The sequence below is a fragment of the Sinocyclocheilus rhinocerous genome, unplaced genomic scaffold, assembly GCF_001515625.1.
Source record: "Sinocyclocheilus rhinocerous isolate Xijiao unplaced genomic scaffold, SAMN03320098_v1.1 scaffold551, whole genome shotgun sequence".
Lineage (NCBI taxonomy): Eukaryota > Metazoa > Chordata > Actinopteri > Cypriniformes > Cyprinidae > Sinocyclocheilus > Sinocyclocheilus rhinocerous.
Window position 1 is genome coordinate 538,694 of NW_015624564.1, and position 25,405 is coordinate 564,098.

General features: G+C 36.8%; 1 protein-coding gene and 2 long non-coding RNA genes across 4 annotated transcripts in view; 1 reads left to right on the top strand and 2 right to left on the bottom strand.

Annotated features, from left to right (window-relative positions):
- LOC107743306 (uncharacterized) overlaps positions 1-21,666 on the bottom strand; it is a 27,652-nt gene extending 5,986 nt beyond the window's left edge. The window contains exons 1-2 of one of the 2 annotated variants that reach the window (XR_001640395.1): positions 21,634-21,666; positions 20,846-20,917 (exon numbers count right to left, since the gene is read on the bottom strand). This is a non-coding gene — a long non-coding RNA (uncharacterized LOC107743306). Of the gene's footprint in view, positions 1-20,840; positions 20,918-21,633 lie in introns of both variants that reach the window. The other variant, XR_001640394.1, reaches the window with a different exon arrangement.
- A 392-nt stretch (positions 21,667-22,058) lies between these two features.
- Positions 22,059-25,405, top strand: part of LOC107743317 (uncharacterized) — a 17,682-nt gene continuing 14,335 nt past the window's right edge. The window contains exon 1 of the long non-coding RNA XR_001640396.1: positions 22,059-22,134. This is a non-coding gene — a long non-coding RNA (uncharacterized LOC107743317). The remainder of the gene's footprint in view (positions 22,135-25,405) is intronic.
- LOC107743297 (filamin-C-like) overlaps positions 22,128-25,405 on the bottom strand; it is a 57,728-nt gene continuing 54,450 nt past the window's right edge. The window contains exons 45-48 of the mRNA XM_016556472.1: positions 24,789-24,965; positions 24,488-24,706; positions 22,848-23,057; positions 22,128-22,756 (exon numbers count right to left, since the gene is read on the bottom strand). Of these exons, the coding sequence (XP_016411958.1) occupies positions 22,569-22,756; positions 22,848-23,057; positions 24,488-24,706; positions 24,789-24,965 (794 nt within the window). The 3' untranslated portion in view covers positions 22,128-22,568. The remainder of the gene's footprint in view (positions 22,757-22,847; positions 23,058-24,487; positions 24,707-24,788; positions 24,966-25,405) is intronic.

The window sequence follows — 25,405 nt, forward strand, 5'->3', positions numbered from 1 at the left end:
GAAATGTTATCCACTAAAAATCTTCATCTATGGCACATTTGCGAGTTCTTGATTCATGAACGAATCATTCAGAGCAGCCAACTGGATCATCTTATCAAAAAGATCTGACTCAAAAGAATAATTTATTCATGAACCTGCAATGAATAAAACAAACTGTATATGACAATGTTCTAGACAATCAGAAGAATTAAAAAAAAAAAAATGAAAAAAAAAAATATATAGCCAATAACTAAATAAATACTGTGACTGAGGATCTTAGTAAAAAAAAAATACATACTGTAAGTGACTGAAAATCTAGCCGATAGATAGAGAGATGAAAAATGTTCTTCAAATTGTTGGGTGCACTGTCTCTTTAAAAATCATAAATAAATGAGGTACTTCATTTCAACATATTGTCATTCCTCTTCCTTTATCTCTCTTGATCTCTTTTTCCATAAATCTCACTCACGCTCACACACACACTCACTCTTTCTCTCTAATAACATTCGGGCTGTTAGATAAGATGAGGAGTTTGGAGAGACAGGAGAAATGAGAGCCAGCTGGAATTCCCATCGGAGCCCTAATCCATCTTACCATCTTACATCTAAACACACACACACTGTGGCCAACAGTATTACATACTCTGTGAGAGAGCTCTAACCGTAGGTGCCTACCAACCATTGCAACACCATATTCCATTATTCCAAATTTAAATGAGGTGAAAAGGTCTCCAAAACGGGGTGTCAGCTGCTTGGATTTTTTGGAGTTTGTTTTAGAAAACTTAATCGGTTTCACAGATGACCAAATTCCTTGAAATGTGGGTGCTGGTTTGGTGAAGTCACATCGGTGTCACATAGAACCTATTGTTCTATTTTTTCTTAATATTTTGAATGTTTTTATATTTTCTGCCTTTTATTTAAATTGTAAAGGTTTAGTCATTTTGTATGTTTTTGTTATTTGTATTACTTTTTAGGTCTATAGTTTTTAAGTTTTAGTTTATTTAATTTTAGTTAATTTAGTCATTCAACAAACTATGAAAATGAGAAGTGTTGCCTTGGCAACTACCTGAAATAAAATACGTTTGTTTGTTTTATCTCAAGTAATTAATTGTAATAACCCTGGTGTTATCTTCCATTACAAAGTCTTCAATAGCAGACAAACACATTTACTTTAATATAATACTAGAATAATCACATGAAAAGACAAAGCCATTAAACACAACCAAAGACAAGAGTTTATGAAATCTTTTGAAACAAAGTCCAAGGATTACAAAGACTTCACAAAATCCTGTCAAACTAGGTTAAAATGACCTCAGAGCAACACTTTGCAACATCTCTTGTGAGACTACACTGCCATATCAGTCGAGATGCTGTCGCATACGGTCTCATCCGCCCTGATGGCATGACAGTGAGGGCTTTGACCAGTTCTCTTCCTAACCTTCACTTCTAACCCCTCTCTCTAATGCAGCATGCTTTTTCCTCCACCTATCACACTTTCATCTCCCTCCCATCTTGAGATGACATGTTCAAATATGACCTTGCAGATAATGAGTGGCATTTGGGGCTATTAGGACGACCGATTAAACAGACCAAGACGACGTGTTCTAAAAATGTGCCTCTCTCATTAGCTGCCTCGATTTTGTTTGAGTAAAAGAGCAGGTTGGCATGTCACCTGTATCGCTTTCTCACTTTTCCGTGTTTTTCCAAATGCTTGCATCTAAAGACAACACTTATGATCAAAGCATAGCTGGAAGCACATCAATGTGTGTAGCTGTACGTGTACATGTGTGCACTATAGTGTTGGTGACAGCAGCTGTAGTTGGTTAAAGGTAAATGGAGGTTGAAAACGGAGATGAAAAAACGTAATGAAGCATGCCATATTGGCTTCAGACCCCTAAAGGCATGCAACCTCACACAGAACCCTTACGTTATGTCTGACAGATCCCCGAGCCAGAATACTACACCTGTATTTAGGCTTAATTTCATATTAGTGTGCTTCAGGGTGCTTCTTGTAACCTCGGTTTACTGATTCCATTTGAAACAGTGGTCCAACACATGGTTCGCATTAACTTTTGGAAGAAAATTGGCAATAAATTCATCCTCATGGAAGAGAACCGCTGCTGACGTATAATTTGCACCTTTGTATGTCCTTGGTCACAGTTATTATGTATATTTCAGGGGGTTTTCATGCAAATGGTGAGATAAGATTCATTTTTAGACCCACCAAAAACTATTTTTATTTCCCTTATATTATTACAATAGCAATACCTACTTATTAATGTCATTGCATTACCAAAAAAAGACTTGGTACTAGCTACAAAAATGAGGATAAACTAAGACAGACATGGTCAGAGTGGCTACTGATTTAGTGTATTATTCACTTAATGAAGCTTCATTTCGATGTAGAAATTAGACTGTTAAAAAGCTGTTGAATCAGTAGTTGCTCCCAAGTAATGCTGAATCTGTCAATGTAGAAATTAGGCTGCAAATAAGAGTTGAATCTGTCAGAGCGGCTACTAATTCAATATTAATGCATCATTTCCACAGAGAAATTAGACTGCAAAAAGGCTGTTGAATCAGTAAAATGTGTTGGAATTGAATCTGTCAGAACAGCTAATGATTCATGTTAAAGTATCATGTATAATTTTTTTCAAATTAGAAATTATGCTGCAAATAAAAGCTGTTGAATCAGTAAAATGTTTAAATCAGTAATCACTTTGACAGATTCAGTTCCAAGTTAATGTATCATTTTAGACAAATACAAGCTGTTGAATTAGTCAAATGTGTTGGACTGAATCTATAAGAGCAGCTGCTGATTCATGCTAATGTAAAATTATTTCAATGTAGAAATAAAGCTGCCAATAAAAGCTGTTGAATCAGTAAAATGTGTTGAATCAATAGCCGCTCTGACAGATTCAGTGCCATATTAATGCATCATTTCAATGTAGAAATTAAGCTGCAAATAACAGCTGTTGAATCTGTAAAAATGGTTGAATCAGTAGCCACTATGACAGATTCGGTACCATGTTATTGCATCATTTCAATATAGAAATTAGGCTGCAAAATAGCTGTTGAACCAGTAAAATGTGTTGAATCAGTAGCCGCTCTGACAGATTCAGTGCCATATTAAGAAACATTTCCGGAGTCACTCATCAAGTCTCTCACACATTAAGCACATTCTTCTGCTGTTTTGTGTTATCGCTGTATTTCTCAGTGGAACAGGGATGATCTAAATACTGTGTAATTTAGAGGAAGAGAGCAGGCTGTTTTTCCCTCGTCAGGATTCTGTTAACAGAACAGGCTAATTATGGGTAGAGGGTGCAATGCCAGGCCCTGCTGTCTATAACTCCCACTTGTTGCTTTTTTTGGTTGAGTGATGCCACATAGACAATAGAAAACATGGCAACCACTGACAGCATCCCCACAGCTGTGCCCAGTATTACCATCACTAAACATCCAAAAGGAGAACAATGCACTCAAAGAAGAACATGCAACAAGCATGCAAAAGCACACGTACAATTACTAACCGTCATTCACACATACGCATTCAATTCATGTTTAACAGTACTTGATTTGAAAATTATGAGTTGCCAGTATAAGAGCCGCTGACGGATCCCACAGGTTTAGGGGTTCAACAAATCAACTTCAACCGAACAGCAAAACAAAGAAATTACACTACTGTAATTATTTTATATTTATTTTTACAATTACACTACCATAAAAACTTATAGCTAATAGACATCAACTAAAAGCAACCGAATTTAAGCTTTTCTACCTGAAAATGAGCAAATGCATTTGAAAAATATACGGTAACACTTTTTTAAGGTGTCCTTGTTACACGTTACATGTACTTACTATTTTAAAAACAATTAATTATGCATAACTGTCATGCAAGTAACCCTAAGCCAAACCCAAATCCTAACCATATATTAAGTACATGTACATGTAGTTAAGTAATATTACTCAGTACTTATGTATAATTACACCGTAACAAGGACACCTTAAAATAAAGTGTAACCAAATATACAATTTTCTACAAGCCACAGAGAAACATTTCTCATTAGGCATGAAGTATCATTTAAAAAGGACTCATAAAATATATAACATGTCAGTGAATCCAAGAGGTCACGATTAGTGCTCACAACGGAGGCGAAACACACAGACTGGGTCAAGGTGCTTAAAGAACCCCAGAAAGGCTCGATATGACTGTTGTCATGGTTACTGCTATGAACTTGAAACAATGGGACAGTGACCTTGAGCAGGACGACACAGTAGTGTTCACTCATATTTGAATGTTTCACTTCTACCTCACACAGTCCCTTTACACAAAACACTCGTATGCATGAAATCATCCCAGCCAAAACTGATTATGCCACTGAGATTTTAATCAACACTTTCTGATTGAACTAAACCATGTTAAATGGTTTATGTAATTAAGAGCTTAACCTGGGGGCAATAAGACAGGGATCTCAAATTAGATACATAAGATGAGATATTTCACATGCACAAATATATATATATATAATTTTTTATTTTTTTTTAAAAGGCATCATCATGGTTTTTCACTGAACTAATTGTTAAGTCGTCGGATTTATTGTCCTCCAATTAAAACGTACTGAAACAATTGTTAGCTAACACAACAGTACCGTGGCCAAACCTCCAACATCTGCCGCTTCAGTTCACAGACCAGCATAGAGGATCAAAGATCAGCCCTCGCCCAAGGCGGTAGAAAGTTCCAGTCTCATGAAAATGGAAATATGTAAATCCTGATTAGGAGAAATTGCAGGCCTCGCTGCATCAGTCATATCAGCTGTGTTAAATTGCCAGGCGTTGGCTCGGGCCCAACACTGAGTGTTGATTGGATGGAGGCATTTTGACACTGACCTTTGAACTCCAAAAGTGGAGAGAGGCTGAGAGCGACAGGCCCTTTTTCACATTTTATATGCTTTTTGTAGCAATGTTAATAGTTTATCTTCAGCTTATGAAAGCTTAAGCCTGGCTGCTGATTTGATACCAATATCTCACAATACACATTTTATGGTTTATGGAAAAGTGATTCAGAAAAATAATACATTTCTACTGGAAAAGACTTTGGAAGATCCAATGTGAACATGAGCCGAAACATGATCAGACTTTAATAAAATTCTATAAATACTATTTTACTTGCTCTGTATTATTTTGTAATGCTAATATTAAGATTCTTTTAATATTCTGAACATAAGCTATGTAAAATGCAAAGAAACAAATGTATCATTTATTTTTTAATGCTGATATTCACAGTTTTTTAAACAAATAATTATTCCGGATATAAGTCATGTAAAAAGCAAAGAAACAAACTGATACAATTACATAATCGAAAATGTATATATTCTATTTAATTTTATTTATATGTACTTATGTATTTAATTTATTTTAAACTTTTTTTTCTGATATTTAGATTTTTAAAAAGACAAACTGATTAAAAACATACGTGTGTGTGTGTATATACACATTTTTGTAAATTCTGATATTTGGTTTTAAATTATAATTTCACAATTTCAAATTGCAACTACGCAAATCCATTTTAAATACGCAATAACATTTAAAACCATAAAATGTTACACACATTAAAAATCAATAGTTAAAAAAAATACTATTTAAAAAAAAAAAAAAAGTTGCCACTTTTTTTATCTAGATATTTAATTCCTCCTCACTCATTCTGTTGCTTCTCAATTCTGAATGCCCATTCTATTTGTGACGGCTTTTTACACAACTGCAATAAAAATGATACTTGAAAATCTCCACTTTCTTTGACTCCTTACATCAATAATCAAAATCAAACTTGTGATGTGGGAACCTGTTGGTTCAGTTTAGGTCATCAAACTTCTAGAGTCTTACCTGTTAGTATTACTTCTAAAATACATCCTAGAGCAAAAAAAGGTATAATTTTCTCAAAGCTAATAAGAGAAAACAGAGCATCTCACTCCCACTTCCCTTTTGCTATGATGACAGCTAACTTCTGTGAAGGAAGCCTCCTCCCCCGGACTAATCACGGTATCTAATTTGTACAACAATTTGGAGGACTCCCTTAAACAGATAGTCTCAGGGCAGCGGTCGATGCAGTTGTCAGAAGAGGCTTTAAGAAGGATGTGGACGATGGTTTGGGGAGGGAGGGAATGACGCAGATGTGTGGAAATCCATTTACAAATGAAAAACAGCCCACGGAGTAGCACGCGGATGACAGGTCATTAACAGACTCAATGGCACGAAACAAAGCACTGCAAAGCATTTGCCCTTAAAGTGTTTACAAGTCATGTAGGCGAAATCACTGGATTCTTTACTCCCGTCCTCTTCATTATCCGTGTCTTAAAGGAACGTTTCAAAAACATTCATCCGATTGACCCTTGGGTGGTTTTGACCAATTATAGCAGGAACAGATGCAGCATTAGAGGCGCAATTCTACACACTTAAAAGGCTTTGGATGCATCAAGCTCCTGTTTCTGCATTCCTTCCCCGATGACTGTTGTCTTGGCCTGGCATGTAACCATGGCAACCTGAACTGCCTATAGAAGTGGCATGTTCAATACTGAAGATGAAGCGCATTCTCTGATAGCTGGAAAGGCCAAACAATTCAATTTCCCCAGATTTTATTTTTGCTCTTTTGAAGGTTTGCTTTCCTCCGAATGCTGTGAAACATGTTTAACAAAGGCAAGACGAGAAAACGCAAACTTTTTGGAGACGTGTTCAGTGGTGAAAGACATTTTTACATAAACAATTCAGCCCAAAATGAAAACTGTTATCACTTACTCACCCTTGGACTGCTGAGGGTTGGTTAAACACCACTTTAGCGAGTGGAGAAACAGGAAACACGTGTAATTGAGTAAGATTAACTACCTCCATCTACGACTTGAAACTGTCTATCTTTTCTTATCCTCCTCCTCTCTTCCTTCCTGCTCCGTTGTCCCTCTTGTTTTCATGAATGATTGAGGTGGAGAGGTTGGCTCAGAGGGAGCAGGGAGAAGTGCACTCTACATTCAGCCCCGATAAAAGAGCTTGTCAGGGGAAGTGTAAGTCCCACGACTGAAGAGTCTGACCGGCTGACGGAAAGAGAAAGAGACAGAAAGAGCATGAGACAGCCTGACAGATGGACCATCACGTGCCAAAGGCCTCCGTCAGGGCCTGTAGATGCCAATACTGTGAAAGAGGGGTGTAACTGCATGTCCAACCTTACTAGCACGCTTAAAAGTGAACTTCAGACATCTGCTGCACCAAATGGACATTATATGGCCATTGAACTGTAAGCGGCCCTGACATCCTCAGCAGCAGGAGGAGAAGAGGCCATTCACCCACCCAAGGACACGCACAGGAGCCCGGCGTGCACACAAACAACTAGCTATCCATTAACGACCCAATGTGGCCCTCCATGAGTCAGTGTCACCCGGGAAAGGACGAGTAGACCTCCGTCTAATTACACAGCGACACTCACGCCATTACTCCTCATAACCCTCCCGTGGAGAGGCTGCTGGGAAAGGGAGCGTGATTGTATGTATAATAAGGGTTGTCAACGAATATTTAGAAGTTTTCTTTTTTTTTTTTTAAATGAAATGAATATTAGCTTTTTTATGCTCTAGAATAAATTTATAAAAATAATCATATTTTAAAACGAGTTTTATATTTTAGATGCATGTATGTATATATATATATATATATATATGTGTGTGTGTGTAGATATAGATATATTGATGCATAGATATATATTGATGTGTAGATATAGATATAGATATATATATAGATAGATATATACAGTGGGTACGGAAAGTATTCAGACCCCCTTAAATTTTTCACTCTTTGTTATATTTCTTCTCTTTTTCAGTTAACTTTTTTTTCTTTCTTTTACAACTGACTGTTTGTTTAGCTCATGGGTGATATTTCCAACTTGTTGAGCTTGGATGATAGTTAAAGTGGCTGGAAGCAATATATATATATTTGTTTTTTTGTTTGTTTTTTTTGGAATACCCACATAAAACACCCTTAATACCTGACAGATATCACTGAAATAGGTGGCATAGGACATCACGCCTGTCTCTGGGACGGTCCAAAAAAAATTATAAATGAAATGCTCTGCCCATCAATCATTTTGCACATTTGGTTGAAGATAGCAGAATGAAACCGTTAAAATATCTAAGCAAATACTGTGACAATTAATTGCAGGCATTAAATTTGACAGCCCTGATTTACATAAGTGTGTGCGCAAGCTCAGAATTTTGGGACACATTTTGCACCATGGGGCGGCCGGTCCAAATCACTTATAAAAATTAATTAAAAAGTCAGGTAATGGGGCAAACGTCCATCATGCAGGTAATTATGCCTCATCCAAACACACATTTGCACATCCACACCTGCAACATGCCTCATCAGCTACAGACTGGAGGACAATTGGGGTTAAAATTCCAATTTGTTCCCGCAGGCCTGTCACAATCCCATGAGTCCACACCTGATGAAAACCCCTCGAGCCAACAGTGGTGAGATCATCAGTGATGTCACTGGCTCCTACATCAGCACATGTACCAGGCAACCATCTGGCATTATGGGCAGAGGCTGGATCATGGGGAAAGGCTCTCAAGTTTGTTGGCGGTGAGGTTAGTGGGGAATGAGGAGTGTTTTTCTAGTGACAGGCTCTGTGTCCGTGGTGTGTCCACTTGAGAACAGCATGGCAACATAACTATGGCGCCCATTTGGAGGAGTGTGATTACGGCTCGGCATCAGAGAGGAGAGGATGAGATGCAGTCAGATGCCATCTGTAGAAATGGGGCAGATATGAGAAAGGACAAGAGAGACAAAGAACAGGAGAGAAGCAAGGTAACCAGTGAACGCTGGGATTGGCAGCTTTATTTGGTCAGCTAAACCCCCATGGCTAAATAATCATCTACTTGTAGTATTCATCTCAGGGGTTTTTCGTCTTCACAATCATATTCATATTCCTGTGATGCAAAACTGAATTTTCAGCATCATTACTCCAGTCTTCAGTGTCACATGATCCTTCAGAAATCACTCTAATATGCCGATTTTGTGTTCAAGAAACATTTTTCAATGTTGAAAACAGTCGCTTCTTAATATTTTCGTGGCTGTGACATTACATTTTTAGGATACTTTGATCAAATTCAGAAGAACAGCATTTATTTAAAATATAATTTTTTTCATAATTAGAAATGCATTTACTATCATGTTATGATTCTTTTTACGGTTTTTGTTTTTTTATTAACATTTTTTAACATTAATTATATAATTAATTTATTAATATTAAAAAATATCTTAAATATTAGATGTGGATTATAGTTAAAAATAATAATGAATATTGAAATAGACAAAACATTTATTTAACTTATGTATTATAAAAATGACATGCAGACATTTATATATAAAAACACATTTTAATGGTAATTAAATCTAATTTAACAAATACTTGCATAAATATTTACAATATTCAACAGACTCAGGAAAACAAATGTATATATAAAATAATAATCATCACTAGTATTCATTATAAATTTGAGCTTATTGTTTATCATTATAGGAGCTGTTTATATTTTAATTTAATAATTCTGGACATAAGCCAATTGTGTGTTTAGAATTATTAAATAAGAAAAATCTAAATATGATCTTTGTTGTTGCTGTTGTATATACTTGCTTTATCACTTGTACGAATGTTCATAAAGTTATTCTATTTTTATTTTAATATTTGTATAATTTTTATATATTTTTTTTAAATTGTAATTATTTTAAAAATCTGAATCTGTAGACTTTTTAAATTAGATGATGCTTTTTACTACGTAGGAACACGTGAATGCAATCAATAATGTAAATGCAGCATTAATTTATACATAATTTACATTGGCCTTTAGCCATGTTTTCACTACAATGGCCACAAAGAAAATCTCTGGAAAAAATGCATCAATAATGTAAACAATTATCAGATGACGGACTGTCATGATGATAAAGTTGAAAACCACACCACTCCATTATTCATTTACACACAGAACCAAATCCACATCACAGCCACCTTTGATACTAGCAGGTGGAGTGTATTGAAGCCTCTATGTATTATACAGTATATAGAGCCACCTTAAACACGGTTTCAACAGTGCAGATGGCAGAGAATCAAACGGACTCATTCACACTCACTCTGTGGCTGTAATTGGCTGTGGCGGATATCTAAGGAGTTATTCTTTTTCCAGGCCACCAGTAATGAACTTTATAGGCTACTCTTAACCTTTAAACCCTCTATAATAATTGTGTGTTTAGGCCTATTAAATAATTAGAATCTAAATATGATCTTTGTTGTTGCTGTTGTATATACTTGCTTTATCACTTGTACGAATGTTCATAAAGTTATTCTATTTTTATTTTAATATTTGTATAATTTTTATATATTTTTTTTAAATTGTAATTATTTTAAAAATCTGAATCTGTAGACTTTTTAAATTAGATGATGCTTTTTACTACGTAGGAACACGTGAATGCAATCAATAATGTAAATGCAGCATTAATTTATACATAATTTACATTGGCCTTTAGCCATGTTTTCACTACAATGGCCACAAAGAAAATCTCTGGAAAAAATGCATCAATAATGTAAACAATTATCAGATGACGGACTGTCATGATGATAAAGTTGAAAACCACACCACTCCATTATTCATTTACACACAGAACCAAATCCACATCACAGCCACCTTTGATACTAGCAGGTGGAGTGTATTGAAGCCTCTATGTATTATACAGTATATAGAGCCACCTTAAACACGGTTTCAACAGTGCAGATGGCAGAGAATCAAACGGACTCATTCACACTCACTCTGTGGCTGTAATTGGCTGTGGCGGATATCTAAGGAGTTATTCTTTTTCCAGGCCACCAGTAATGAACTTTATAGGCTACTCTTAACCTTTAAACCCTCTTTTATCCCTACTGAAAAGAGCATCATGACACTGTTCTGCTTAAAGCCGATAAACAGACCATCAGAGCGATGAGATGAGACTCAGAGAGAGAGGATGAGTGAAAATGACAAGTTTCTAATGTGATGCCAGTTGAGATTGGATTCTTCATTATGCCAATTACGGGCCACTGGAGGGGGAGAGCACTGCGGTTTGGGACCGGGAGGTGGCAAGATGCTCACCTGATTAAATAGAGAAATGACTGAAGAATTCCAGCAACTTACTCAGCCGAGGCACAACCTGAGCAAGACGCTGGAGTAATTAACAATTACTGCACATTCACTGCTTAGCACAGATGTTAATTAAACATGCTATTCTACTCAAAAAGAAGTGACTGGTGATTCAGACGGCCCAGCATATACTTTACTCTGACCCTGCATCTGATGCCAGCATGCATGAGATTGGAATCTACAAAAAGCATTGACAGACTACAGTCTAAAGAAAAAGCTAAAAAAAAAAAAAAAAAGTCTATCAAGAAACACCCCAATTTTTTTCTAAAAGACTCTAGATGCAGAGGATAGTTTATTAAATTATTACGTTCTTCAACTTATTTCATTTTTTATTATTTATATATTTTTAATCAATTAACTAATTTTTAGCTTCTACTGCATTACAGTAATCATTTTTAACTTTTACTGAATTTAATTTATTGTGTTATATTGTTACTTTTTTTTCTAAACTAGTTATTTTTTATTTCAACTCTTTAATATTCATTCATTTAAAAGATCTATTTTAAATCAACTCATTTTTAGTTTCTATTGTTAAATTAATATTTTTGTGTATATCCACTGTAGCACTGTTAGACTATTTTTAATCACAATTTTATTTATATTTTATAAAGAATTAATTTTTCTAAATTTGTAGTTTATATTATGTTACATTGTTACTTTATTAATTGTAGTACTGTTGGATTTTTTTATTCCAATTATTATTTATATTTATTAATTCAAATGTTATTTTTATTAACCAATTTTTAGTTTCTATTACGTTACATTAATACTTTTCTATTCAGTGTAGTAGTTAGATTTTATTTGTTTATACCAGTTTATATATGTTTTTATCAGTTAAGTTTTAGTTTGTTACATTACTTTTTTTCAATTCACTGCAATACTGTTAATCTATCAAGTTATTATTTATATATTTATAATTTTAATCCGTTTTTTTAATCAAAGTAATACAATTTTTATTTGCTTTTATATGTTACACAATTTCTTAACTTTTCCATGGAGCCCAACTTCAAAACCCTTGCATTTAACAGCCACTTAAAGTACAAATACACACATTTGTCAAACAAACTACGAGTCTATGCCTCAAAGTAAACAGTAGACTAGTATAGTTCCTCTGTCAGTTATATGAGAAGAGAAAGGGGTTTTATTTCCCAGTTCAGCAGACTAGGTGTTTGTGTATGGTTATGAGGCTGTGGCTGGCACTCCAGTCATTTTGAATAATGCATGTTGGGTAGTTTATGCATAAAGGACAAACACTTTGAGGTGCTGTGCAGCGGCTGAGAAGCCTCACGGGGACAAAAAAAAATACTGAAGACTCATCCTGCGCTTACGGTAGGGCTGGGAAATATCTCGAATATGCACAGAGAACCATAGTGAAGAATTTGCAGGTGTTATAAAATTTAGCATTGCTGTAAATATTGCGATGATTTTAATGTACTTATTATTTGGCCAGACTAAGGTTTGTACATAAGGTGTCGTCATGACCAGTTGGTATTCATATGGCAGAGGAATAGCTTCTCAGTAGGAATCATTTCCGTGAACCAGTTCAAACCCTGCGATTCAACGAATCGATTCAAACCGCTGAATCAATGATTCATTTACGTCGTCACTCAAATGTTCAGGGAAGGCATATTAAAACACATTTTTCATATTAAAACAATTTGTTGCAGTAATCAAGGCGTAGGTTATATCCTGATTATCGTGACTAGATTTTTACGGTTTTAGTTCTGGCTTTAGATGGCCACAAACAGAATGCTTTATAGTTGATTTACATTTGTTCAATGTTATGTCGCGCATTGATATTAGGGAACTATACTACAGAAATCTTACAGCAAAAGTAGATTTTCTTAGATTCTGCTAAATATATTTATTTTTTATATTTTATGTATATTATTATTTTTTTTTTCAAAGTGCTTTTTTTCCAGGTATTTTTAGATACATAACAGAAATCACTAGGTGCTATGCTACTTTTCATACTACATTTGTGACATCATGAAGAGAATCCTCAAAAATAAGAAAAGCTGATATCATTCTTTAGCAAATTTACCAGCCCCTGACATGCACATGTTGCTTTTTTATGTTGTATTTTACGACATTTTGTAAAGTGATCAGTGCAACAAACCCATTTGGGGGGGTATTATTATTGTACAGATGGGTGATTGTTGTATACATGCAAGATGTTTGTCATCAAACGAATGTAATGGGTTAGGACAGGTGTCAAATGTGCAGAATAAAAGACAAAAGTACATTTATAGTGCCTACCGAGGTGGGAAATATTTGCAATGTGCAGACAGAAACATGAATGGGGAGGTTTGCAGCACATCAGACATGAGACAATAGAGTGAACGAGAGTGGAGCATGCAAGTTTTTTAGCTTTTTTTTTTTTTTTTAAATCAACATTATGGTCTTTGAACCATGATTTTCTTCACGATTTTCTTCGGTGAGCTATAAACCAAAGTCTTTTGGCTATTTAAAAGTTACAAGCCCTTCATTATATCCCAACCTCTACTTCATGTTTCTCCATCAACAGAGAAAAAAAACTGCATTTGTCAAGCCATTTTATTGCATGCACAGTCAAATACAAGCACAGAATCTCTCTCACATTTTGCATTGCATGCATTAAGACACACAATTCCAAGTATGAATAGATAAACGGGACACCATTGAGATGAACTGTATAGCGCAAAATGAAAAATGCACACACACAGTCCTGCCTGCACTACTGGCCCCACTTCCCTCAAGTTTTCTACTTTTGTCCGGAACAACTGGGCTGGCAGATAAAAGAGACCGAACAGTATAGCGGAGGAGGGAGAGAGAGACAAAGAAAAGTGCAAGTTTATCGAGAATAGAGATTTCCACGTTTTTGTTTTATTTGAAATTTCTTTCTTCAGAAAAGTGTGAAATCTAGTCATGCATTTCGACTCAAAGGTGTGAATGCCTCAAAGCGGGTGTCATTGATCTTATAAAAAGAACAATAAAAATAGAAGATAAGAAAAGAAAAAGGAAAAAAAAAGTGATGCTTGGATCCTCTGGTCTGTTAATGGGTTGGACCGATGCGTCACTCCTCCTGGATTAGAATTCCGGCTCATATAAATAGGAGGAGTATTTTTATCCCTTGGTCTTCTCCTCCACCTCCCCCCTTCTCTTTCCTTCCTACTCTGAACAGTATTAATTGCAAATCATCCATTCAGCCTAATAATACACATAATAAAAGCAACAAACGCAAGAGCGTGAATGCCATCAGAAGCTATTTATGGTTTTGATGAAGGCACTGCAATCTCATAGCTCACCGAGTTTAGAAAAAAAAAAATAAGAACAGTCTTGAAATCAAGTCAAGATGAACAGAGAGGGCAAAATGAGAGCGGGAGCGATGGTTAGTGGGCTGACTGGCTGCAGTGGTCCAGTTAGCTGCTTCCCAGATGGTCCGAGGGAGGAAAAAAACTAAGCGTTAATCACCATCACAAACCTGCATCATGAAAACGTGCCATCAGGAATATTAAGGGCTAATATTAAGGCCTTTTTATCCTCAAACCTGTCATGTGATACAATGATTTCTCCATTGATCTAAGATGACAATCATGTATGATCTTGTTGAAGGGGGGGTTTAGCAGTTCTTTGTCGGCATCTATGGTTCCATGAAGAAGCTTTAAATGGATAGTTAACAACAAAAAAAACTGTATATTCTATCATCACAACCTTCTGCTGAAGATTGTTGGTAACCAAACAGTTTCTGGTCCCTGTTGACTTCCATAGAATTTTTTTTTTTCCCATACTATGGAAGTCAGTGGGGACCAGCAACTGTTTGGTTACCCGCATTCTTCAAAATCTCTTCTCATACAGGTTTGGAACAATTTGAGGGTGAGTAAATGATGACAGACTTATGTGTTGGTGTGGACACCAACATGGCTGTTGTTCTTGGGCTTTAACATCCATTGCACTAAATGATCTTTACAGTGGAAAGGTGTTCATCAAAAGGTTCTTTGAGGAACCAAAAATAGTTATTCTATGGCATCCTAGAAAAAAAAAACTACCTTTGGAACCTGTATTTTTAAGAGTTTATCTTAGAATACCATGATTTATTAATATGGCAATCATTCAGTACCATGGTATATCAAAAGTATACAGTACTTCCATCTGACCTAATGAACATGATTACTATGTTCATGACGTAAATGACCTAGTCAATTCTTAATTTAGGTTTTAGCGGCAACTAAAGGTTATATCTCTTCAAAGTCTATAACTACTTGTGGAACAGTTAATGTTTTTGGTCTCAATAATATCAGTCTGATAAATAGCATTTTAGATAGCATTCATATGATTTTAACTTTTAATTAATCCATCTGTTCAAATAGTGTCTGCTGCCACCAAGTGGACAGATGACTCAGGTTTTACACTTGCATCACTTTCTAAATTATCACACATACACTAGTAAAACGAGATTTCATAACTACATATGCGTGCATTGTGTACACATATATAAGCTCTGCTATCTATGTGCCCAGAAACACATTTAGAGCTTAATACATTGCCATGCTCTATCACAGCACCTTAATAATTTACCCCTCCTCCTGCTACAGAATTGGATTGCTCCCAGAGTATCAATTGAAACTCCTATTCATGAGGAAAAAATTGAAGCCAGTGTATTTTTCCATTAGCATGGATTATGCTGGATGTGACTCCGGCCGAGGTTTTAGCATGCTGTGGGTTCAACAGCACAAACCGTGAACATCACATGTATGTATTTTCATACATAGAATGAAGCCTGGCTGCATGACACGTATGAATTAATCAGAGTTGCCAAAGGGTGTTTATCTTTGGAAGTGCGCTCACTTTCAAATGTAGCTGTAAGTGAAAAAGCAGGTGATGGAAATTTCCCATCATGCCCGCAATCTGTCCTCTCCCCCAGTAAACTCAGCAGATTGCATTTTCTGATAAGACAACCAATCCCCTCCATTAAACAGCGTTACCATGACGCCTGAGAAGTAGTGAGGAAATACTCCAGCATCCACCTCGACACCTACCATTACCATTAGTAGCGCTGTCTTACGGCACACCAGGGCTGAAAGAATCGTACTGCTAATGGTACCTGAAATCCATCATTGTGCTTCCTGCTATTATGAACACCGTGTGTAATTATGTTGGCTTGACAAATACTCGGGGTCAGCGGGGTTTCTAAAAGTGCTATGTCTTCTCTAACTGCTCAAACTTACACTTTTCCAGAAGCAGATGGTTAAAAAACAACAACAAAAACTAAACCCTTTAAATTTCCTGTTTAAATGTTCTTGTAGAGCATTCGAGCAACATCCAGAATGTTCATAAACTGAAATGCCGACTGTCATGTTGTAAACGCTTTTAAACAAAGCATCATAATAAAACAGAAGCTGTGTCTCATTTTGTAGGCTGTGGCCGACAAATTAAGCACAGCAATTTAACTCCGGTCCTCGAATATGATTGGCCGAGAAATGTTCCAAGAGTACAGTCGCAACAATAAAAAGTGCAGAGACGTTTAACTGTTTTAATATCACTCCACTTGTCTGTGTTTGTGCATTCCATACAGACGTTTTTTTCATTCACATTAAAAACAACTTGCGTAAAATTATACCAAGTATGGAACAACAATTACAAAAATAAATAACCAGTGAAAACATTTAAGTTCAGAGTAGTTTTTGACATTTCAAAGATCTATTTTTATTTTTGCTGATCATAGACTTTTAGAGATGATTTTTCATTGACTCTTTCTACGGGTTACACAGTTACACCAGTAGGTGGCGACCAGTAAATGTCTGTATGACTGAATCAATGAATCACTCACTCAGTTCATTCAGAAACAAAAAAATAAAGATACTGGATGAGTTCGAAATCACATACTTGAGTAGGTACTTCTTTTGAAGAAGTAATTACTTAGCAATGTTTAAAAAAAATGTAAAAAGAAAAAAATTTTTTTTTTTTTTTTAAGTATGTTTTACATAGCATGAATGTGTGTAGCATGAATAATTCATACATTTCCGAAACTTGCCATAAATTGTTGGTCATCCTTGGATGTTTTGCCTACTGTTTTATGAATACTATGAAATCAGACATACTACTATTTGCACATATTGCTTTTCACCTACTTGTATAGTAGGGAAGTATGTGATTTCGGATGCAGCCACTGTCTTTGAGTGAGTCATTGAATTATTCACTCAACCAATTAGTTCAATCGTTATAGTCAGTAGCGCAGTAGTTTTAATAGGAATCCATGCAATCAGGAATTTCGAGTGAGGGTGAAAGATTTTTCCACACAGATTTTGCATCGGGTTAAGCTGGTTATGCGAGTTTGCCATGTAGACCAACAGACAGCTGCTTGATTTGAAACGGACTTCTGTGTAACCTTTACTTCATACATTCCTGCACTATTGATAATAGACAAACAACATTTTTAGCTGAAATTTAACTAATGTGAGCCACATCTTTACTAAATATTAACTTATTGCTCATTAAACTGTTTTATAAAAGAAATACCACATTTGTCATCCACCAGTTTTCTTTTTTTCAGATTTAAAATGACTCCTAAGTAGACGTGAAACTTAAAATCTGTGTCAACCTTCGAAACACAATAGGAATGGTGTTCGTTCTTGTTGACTCTCCTCAGTTTGCGTCACAATCCACAGGAGATTAAGCCCACTTAATCAAACACTGTCAAAGGAAGGACGGTGCGCCCCGCTATACCTCTGTATTCCTCCATCCACAGGTGCTAGGTCATTAACGTTGCCAAGCGATTGTCCCACACACACACAACCAGGTGTTTCAAATCTCTCTCCCTCTCTCTTTAAATGGCTTTTCCCCCCTTTCTGTCCTCTATAACAAGAAATCTGTTTGAACGACTCCACTGCGACTCGGTGTTAGAAATATGCAGCTTTAATTCTGAGCCCCAGAGCCTTTATTGCCATTTACATCCTCATTACAAATGACCAGGAATCCATTAGGTTCCTGTCATCCCCCGTATCTCATTAAGATGGGCTCTATCTAGCCCACTCCTGGAGGCCCAGCCCAGGGACAAAAAGAAAGTAGAGATCAAGCACCTTTCAGGAGGACGTTCACATACTGATGAGGTGACGGGGTGCAGCCACTAGGTATCTATCTATCTTTATTCGCTGTCAACCTTACACAATAGGAATGGTGTTCGTTCTTGTTGACTCTCCTCAGTTTGCGTCACAATCCACAGGAGATTAAGCCCACTTAATCAAACACTGTCAAAGGAAGGACGGTGTGCCCCGCTATACCTCTGTATATTCCTCCATCCACAGGTGCTAGGTCATTAACGTTGCCAAGCGATTGTCCCACACACACACAACCAGGTGTTTCAAATCTCTCTCCCTCTCTCTTTAAATGGCTTTTCCCCCCTTTCTGTCCTCTATAACAAGAAATCTGTTTGAACGACTCCACTGCGACTCGGTGTTAGAAATATGCAGCTTTAATTCTGAGCCCTAGAGCCTTTATTGCCATTTACATCCTCATTACAAATGACCAGGAATCCATTAGGTTCCTGTCATCCCCCGTATCTCATTAAGATGGGCTCTATCTAGCCCACTCCTGGAGGCCCAGCCCAGGGACAAAAAGAAAGTAGAGATCAAGCACCTTTCAGGAGGATGTTCACATACTGATGAGGTGACGGGGTGCCGCCACTAGGCATCCATCTTTCTTTATTTGCAGAAAGAGAGTTCTTGGGATATATGGACAGTGCAGTGGCTGAGAGCAAGAGTTTTATAAAACGCATATGAAGGGATCAGTTGACCTGTGAATCTATAGGGGCCAGTCACTTAATGAGTCAGTCTTTAACTCCCATAATGCACTTTGAATATCATACATGCATACATGGATAACTATTTAATTAAGCCTATTTGAACTCTTGCCTCTACAGAGAATAGTAGTACTGAGATTAAAACTATAGAGAGCAGAGGGCCTTCCACAACTATTATAACTATAAAGTTTTATTAATTGTTCTAATTTGATCAGAATAGCAAAGTCTACATCACAACTATAACAATAACGACACAGAGGAACGATAATGTTGGAGTCACTTTTTTTTGTTCCAGGTGAATGATAAAAACATTGATGGCTGATTAGAATAGTTGTTGCTAGAGTTATCTTGGAATGGGCCTTAAGGGTTTATTTTGCCATAATGACCGGCTGTATATTATCCTGATTATTATATGGTTACTTGACAAATAAATACATGGAATACTGATTCAAGTAGTGATGGGAGCTTTCGAAACACTGCTTTGTGAAGCTTCAAAACCTTTGCAAACAATTTGTTTTGAACCAGTGATTTTGAGCACGTATTAAACTACCAAAGTCATGTGATTTCAGTAGGCTTTGCAAAGACATTTTAAAGCAGCACTATGTAACTTTTTCTGTGTTCAAAATTTGCAAAATGTATATAATGAGCTAGTACATCATGAATTCATCTTCCAAACCGCGTTTTTGTCTTATTCCGAATCATTACGTTACACTAATAAAAACTTATATTTGGACTATTGTAGCCTGGTCGGGTCGTCACCGCTGCGGAGTAACACATACCTGCGTGAATCGCCATAGACCTAAACTTAGAGAAGTAGCTCCGGTTGGAATGTTCTTCCGCAGGATGTGTGCAGTTCTGTTTAATAAAGTTACATAGTTCAGCTTTAATGACACGTTTGTATAATAGAAAGACATGTAGTTATTAGTCTTTATCTGCCTAATTAACCAATCTCTCCATAAACAGAACAAGGCCAACAAATAAAAAATAAAAAAAAACATTATGCAGACACTTTGCATTTGTTAATTGAATTTAATATATTACACTGTCAAAACATTTGAAATTGATTAGTTAAAGGTGTTTTTATGCATGTTTGGCCTGAGATTTCGTTGCATTTACACCATTCTGGCCAGCAGGGGTCAAAAGCGTGTGGGCAAAAAAAAAATTAATCGATTTGCGAAGCAATTTTGGTTCGATTGACTCAAAGATTCGAAAATGTTCATTTCTCCTATCACTATTCAAGTACTAATAAGTACCTCTATAATTATCTTAAAACTAAGAAAAAAAGGTCCTTTACCATGAAAAAAAACACGAACACTGAATTGCACTCATAACAGAAATATTTAAGGGCCGATAAGTGTAAGTACTAGAGAATTATTTATTTTTTATTTATTTTTATTTTATTATTATTATTATTATTATTATTATTATTATAGCTGATGAACGATAAAGACAGCCAATCATAATTGCAGCGGGCCCAAATAGAACGCTACCGTCCAGCGGCGCGGGAAGATGTGTTCGGTTGGGGGGTGCTGTGTGTGTCCGTGTTGGGGGGGGGTCTGGTTCACTTAAGTCGGTGCTCGTGCCGGGGCTGGGGTTGTTTGGATGCCGATTTTGTGGGGTGCTGCAGCCCCCTCAGCACCCCTACTTCCCGCGTCCCTGTTACCGTCCGTTCTGAACGCTAATATAAAGTTGCGTTCTTTCTGTGAACGGATAAATGAGACGCAAAATGGCACAGTTGCGTTTGTATGAAACTAGTAGTAGACATAAAAAAAAAGTAGAATCATTAGGAATTAAACACCTGACCGCGGTAGCGCGATTGAACAATCAGAATCAAGTTTTCTAGAAAGTGCCATTAGGATGGTTAAAGACAGCAATAGATCTTACTCAACCAATGTGTCCAAAGAAGCAGATGATCGTTCTGCGATCCTCTTCATCCTCCTCTTCCTCACTTTATCCGATTCCTGCACCAGCAAAATGGTCATCGATCACTATGAAAGCCCAAACCGAGCAATATGGAACTCTATAGGACTGAAGTTACCGAAATATTCCAGCTTTTTCATATTTATTAGGACTCTGACATGATGATAGATGAGCAGAATATCTGATACAAACCGCATACGTTTAACAAAAACACAATATTGATGTCTGTTGCAAAATAGCACGCTTGTCTGCACTGATTGGATTCATATAACTGAGAATATTAGGCTACACATACTCAAATTACGTGGCATCAGAATTTCGTTTTCAGAATCAGGAACACACAAAGGTACGCGTTTTCATTCTGCTCATTAAACTGGAAGGAAGCGAGCTTGATAATTTGACCATTTCACATTACAGCACGCACACATATAATTTGACAGCAGCACATTTAATACACATTTCAGGCCTCAGAAGCTACATTCTGAGTGTACTCAAGAATCTAATCTCATCATTCCAGTCGTAGTTACCTATTTTAAGTAATTTTCCTCCTGACATGTTTAATACGGTTCACCCTAAATTGTGTTAGTGATGTTAGAGAGTAAAGGAAACACATCTATTCTCTCTCAAGATATCGTAATACACCTGATAACTAAAAATACTTGTACTTATTTTAAATGACTTTCATTGATTTATCTTGGATAAATTTGGAAATACTGCTATTTTAAATCTCAATCAATAGTATAATTCAAACACTGACCTGAAGGACCTTTTCTCCGATTGCGCCTGTATCTAATGCCTCATTAACTACACCTGGCATTTAACTAGTGTCAGAGCGCCATCTAGTGGCTGCGAGTGCAACAAACATATGACATACAAGCAAAACAGACATGCATAAATATCTCATGCTAAAATAAATATTGCTATTTTTATAAATATGTATGGCAAATGTTGATATGATATAGCAGTTCATTATTTTTGTTAAAGTACTGTATTTTTTTTTTTTTTTTTTTTCTCTCCATACATTTCTATTTTAAATTCATAGATATAAAATCACTATAAAATGTTGCTCTTTAACATAGTCACTGTAAAAACTGTGGGATTTCAAACATTCACATGCTGAACGGTTTTTGCTACACCGCTTGGTACAAAAAAAAATCTAACCAATCACACAACCCAGTCTGCAGGGGCGCTGGGCCACCCGGGACCGGTTTAGACCCAGTGTGAGTCTGAACCTGGTCCACTAGGACTTAAACATCAGGTTGTTCAAACTAAGCCTTTGATCAGGACTGGCTTCAAACCTAGTCCAGACTAATTCATGTTATTCCATCATAAAAAATAAGACCAGTTTTAGTGGTAAATTATGTCTGTAAATGGTCCGGACAGTAATTTTGGTAACAAGATGGATGTGTTTTTAGCATGTAGCATCTTCAAATGAGCATTTCATCATTCACTTCTCTTCTCCATCAAACATTCTCTAGTCTCACAACATCTAAAATACAAAAAAATATTACGGTACATTTCCGAGTGTGAAATGAGCACATAATGGACTTTGGATAAAGCATATGCAGATAAAGAAGACAAAGACGTTTTCTTGATTAATATGTCATGAAAAGGCATTGTCGGTGAGTCCCCTCTCTTTCCCAGGACGATCAGTAGAGTCTTTGCATAGTGGAGAGGGTTTAAAGACAGTCTTTAAGGCACGGTGACGTGGAAAGGGCTTCCGGGCACCATTTCTTCTCCCCATTTGACTATCAGGATGTAGTCGCCTTTCTCCTTCACTGTGTATGTGACATTGTACATTCTGTTGCCCATGTGTTTGACGTACACTTCCTCACAGGGAGTCTTTGGCCCGTGCACTCCTACCATTAACATGTTTGTCCCTGAACAGACAAAATCAAAGTCATCTGTATGAGAGCATTGTGGGTAATATGCACAAACATGCATTATTTTTTACTGTTCGGAAAGCTGTACCTGCTTTACTGCAGTCCACCGTGAAGGTGTTCTTCTGGCCAATGAAGGCTTTGGAGAGTCCGGCCCCCCTGGAGATCACCTTACTGGCGTCGGACGAGAACTTTGGCAGAGTAGAGAAAGATCCGGCCACTGACGATGATGATTTCATCACCGTTTCCACCAGAACCGATGATGTTTCGTGTAGAGAGTGTCCTCCGGACAGACGTGCACCTGGAAGAGTGGATTTCTTCTTATTCATTTGCTTCTTTATAAAAGATGAGTTGTTGTGCTAGTTGGTGGAACGATGTTCGCTGTCATTTTCCCCCTCCAATCATTAATCTCAATCTCAAGTAAACAGTTTCACACATTTTTATAGTTGTCATAAGCTTGTATGGTTTCAAATCCAGTCCATCACATTATGGAGTATTCATCGTATGATTATCCTGCCTGATCATATAATATCATAACCAGATTTTCCTTTTTTAACATGAGTGCTAGAAACCTTTTCAGCTTTTAAAAATAGTTATTTACTCAAATTTATGTGTTTGTCCCAGACTGCAATAAACAACCTTTTTATATTTAAAGGCAGAGTAAGTGATTTTTCAAAAACACTTTAGAAAACTGATTCGGGCCGAATCGCAAAACAAACTTGTAGCCAATCAGCAATAAGGGGCGTGTCTACTCGTGATGTGGAGGAGAGCGCGTTCAGTGCATGGGACGGACATTAGCCGAGCGACAGAAAGATAGAGATGGCGGATAAAAAACAAAAGAGGAAAACGTCTGCGGAACAATAAGGCAAGAAGTAGGACCCGTGTAAATATCGGATCAGCTTTCCAGCGCTGGAGAGAACTCAAGGAGCGGAGGCCTGCGATCGGACGCCGAGGTTGCTTTGTTTCTTCTCAATAGGTGAGTAACACCGTGTCTACAACAACTAAAGTCTGCCTACACTGGACGCGAGAAAGAGGTCAAACGACCGTTGAAAACCATTTGAAATTTGTGTCAGCACGTCATAAATAGAACCCGGCAGCAGTTTTCTGTCGGGGATTTGTTGCACCGCGCCGCTCACGTCCGTAGACACAGTGTAACATTGGTTTTGCTTTGTTTCACAGAACTAATCGTTGCCTGGGTTGCGTACGTATATGTGGGGCGGAGCTATCAAAATAGGGGCAAGACCCTTTTGGGGTAGAGGCGTGTTTGTTTTGGTGATTTCAAATATAAACATTGGCTACCAGAAATCACTTACTCTGCCTTTAAGGAGCAAAAAAAGCATAATATGATATGATATGATATATGATATGATATGATATCAAACATTTAAGGAACAACAATGCAGTTTTTTCATGTTTATAACCATTTTATCAACATATTTGTTTTTTATTTTATATTTTGTGTTATATTTTTATATTAATAATATTTTGTTTTTAGGGTGGAACACAGATGAAAAATACCCTTTGGCTAACTGTGGTGCATCTACAGTAATGTTTGTCCCTGTTACATTAATAATAAAAAAATAACAATAATATAATATAATAGGGTGCACTACAGATAAAACATACCTTTTGGCTAACTGTGTGTAAATCAACCTGGCTCTGTGTCTGTCCAAGCATATTTAAAGAGCAGAAAAGGCCTAGTGTAATGAACTGTAGTGTGTGATGTCTCACCAGAGACTTTGGCTTTGAAGGGGCTGCCCACGATATGCTGCGGTCCTCCATATTTGATGGAGATGAGGTAGCTGCCGGGAGCCATGGGTGTGTAGGTGACCTTGTATCCTTCTGGACACTCCTGACAATCCATCTTCACCTTCGATGGGCCGTCGATGGTGACCGACAGAGCTCCTGAGCCAGCGTTACACGTGTTTACAATGAAATCTGAGGGTACACCTGTGAAGGATGAGATGAAGCCAGTGAGTTTCTGTGCGTTTGTGTCTGAACACTCGTGATTGGCTACTTGTTGGTGTCACACCTGTAGTTCCCCCCTCTAGGCCAGGCCCAAAAGCCGTCACCATTCCTGGATCTCCTGCCTGGCCGGGTTCCCCAACACGGATCTTGAAGGGACTGCCTGGGATGTGACTCCCATTAAAACGGACATCGATGGAGTGGACGCCGTTCTCCCGTGGAATAAACCGTATGGCATGCTTATCTGCACAAACAGGCACAAAAAGTTCAAATGCAGTTTCTATCCATCTGCTTGTGTCTTTAAATTTTACAGTGATCAAATTGTAGATTTGGAATCTTAGATAAATTATAATACATAAACTAAAATAATATAATAAAATTGTTTAATCAAAATAATATATAAAAAACTGAAGAATATATATAAATATATATATACACACACACACACACACACACAAAATACAATAAAATGGGTTATGTGGTGCGATATAGATCATATATATATATATATATATATATATATATATATACATATATAGATAAGAATCCGGTAACGGTGCATGAATCAGTAGTACAAGCGTATCAATACAGTGACCTGTTTGTATTGGTGGATGAATGCAACCGTTTAGGAACCATTAACCGAACCAAATCATTCAATTCCGGTACTTTTTAAAAAACAGAATC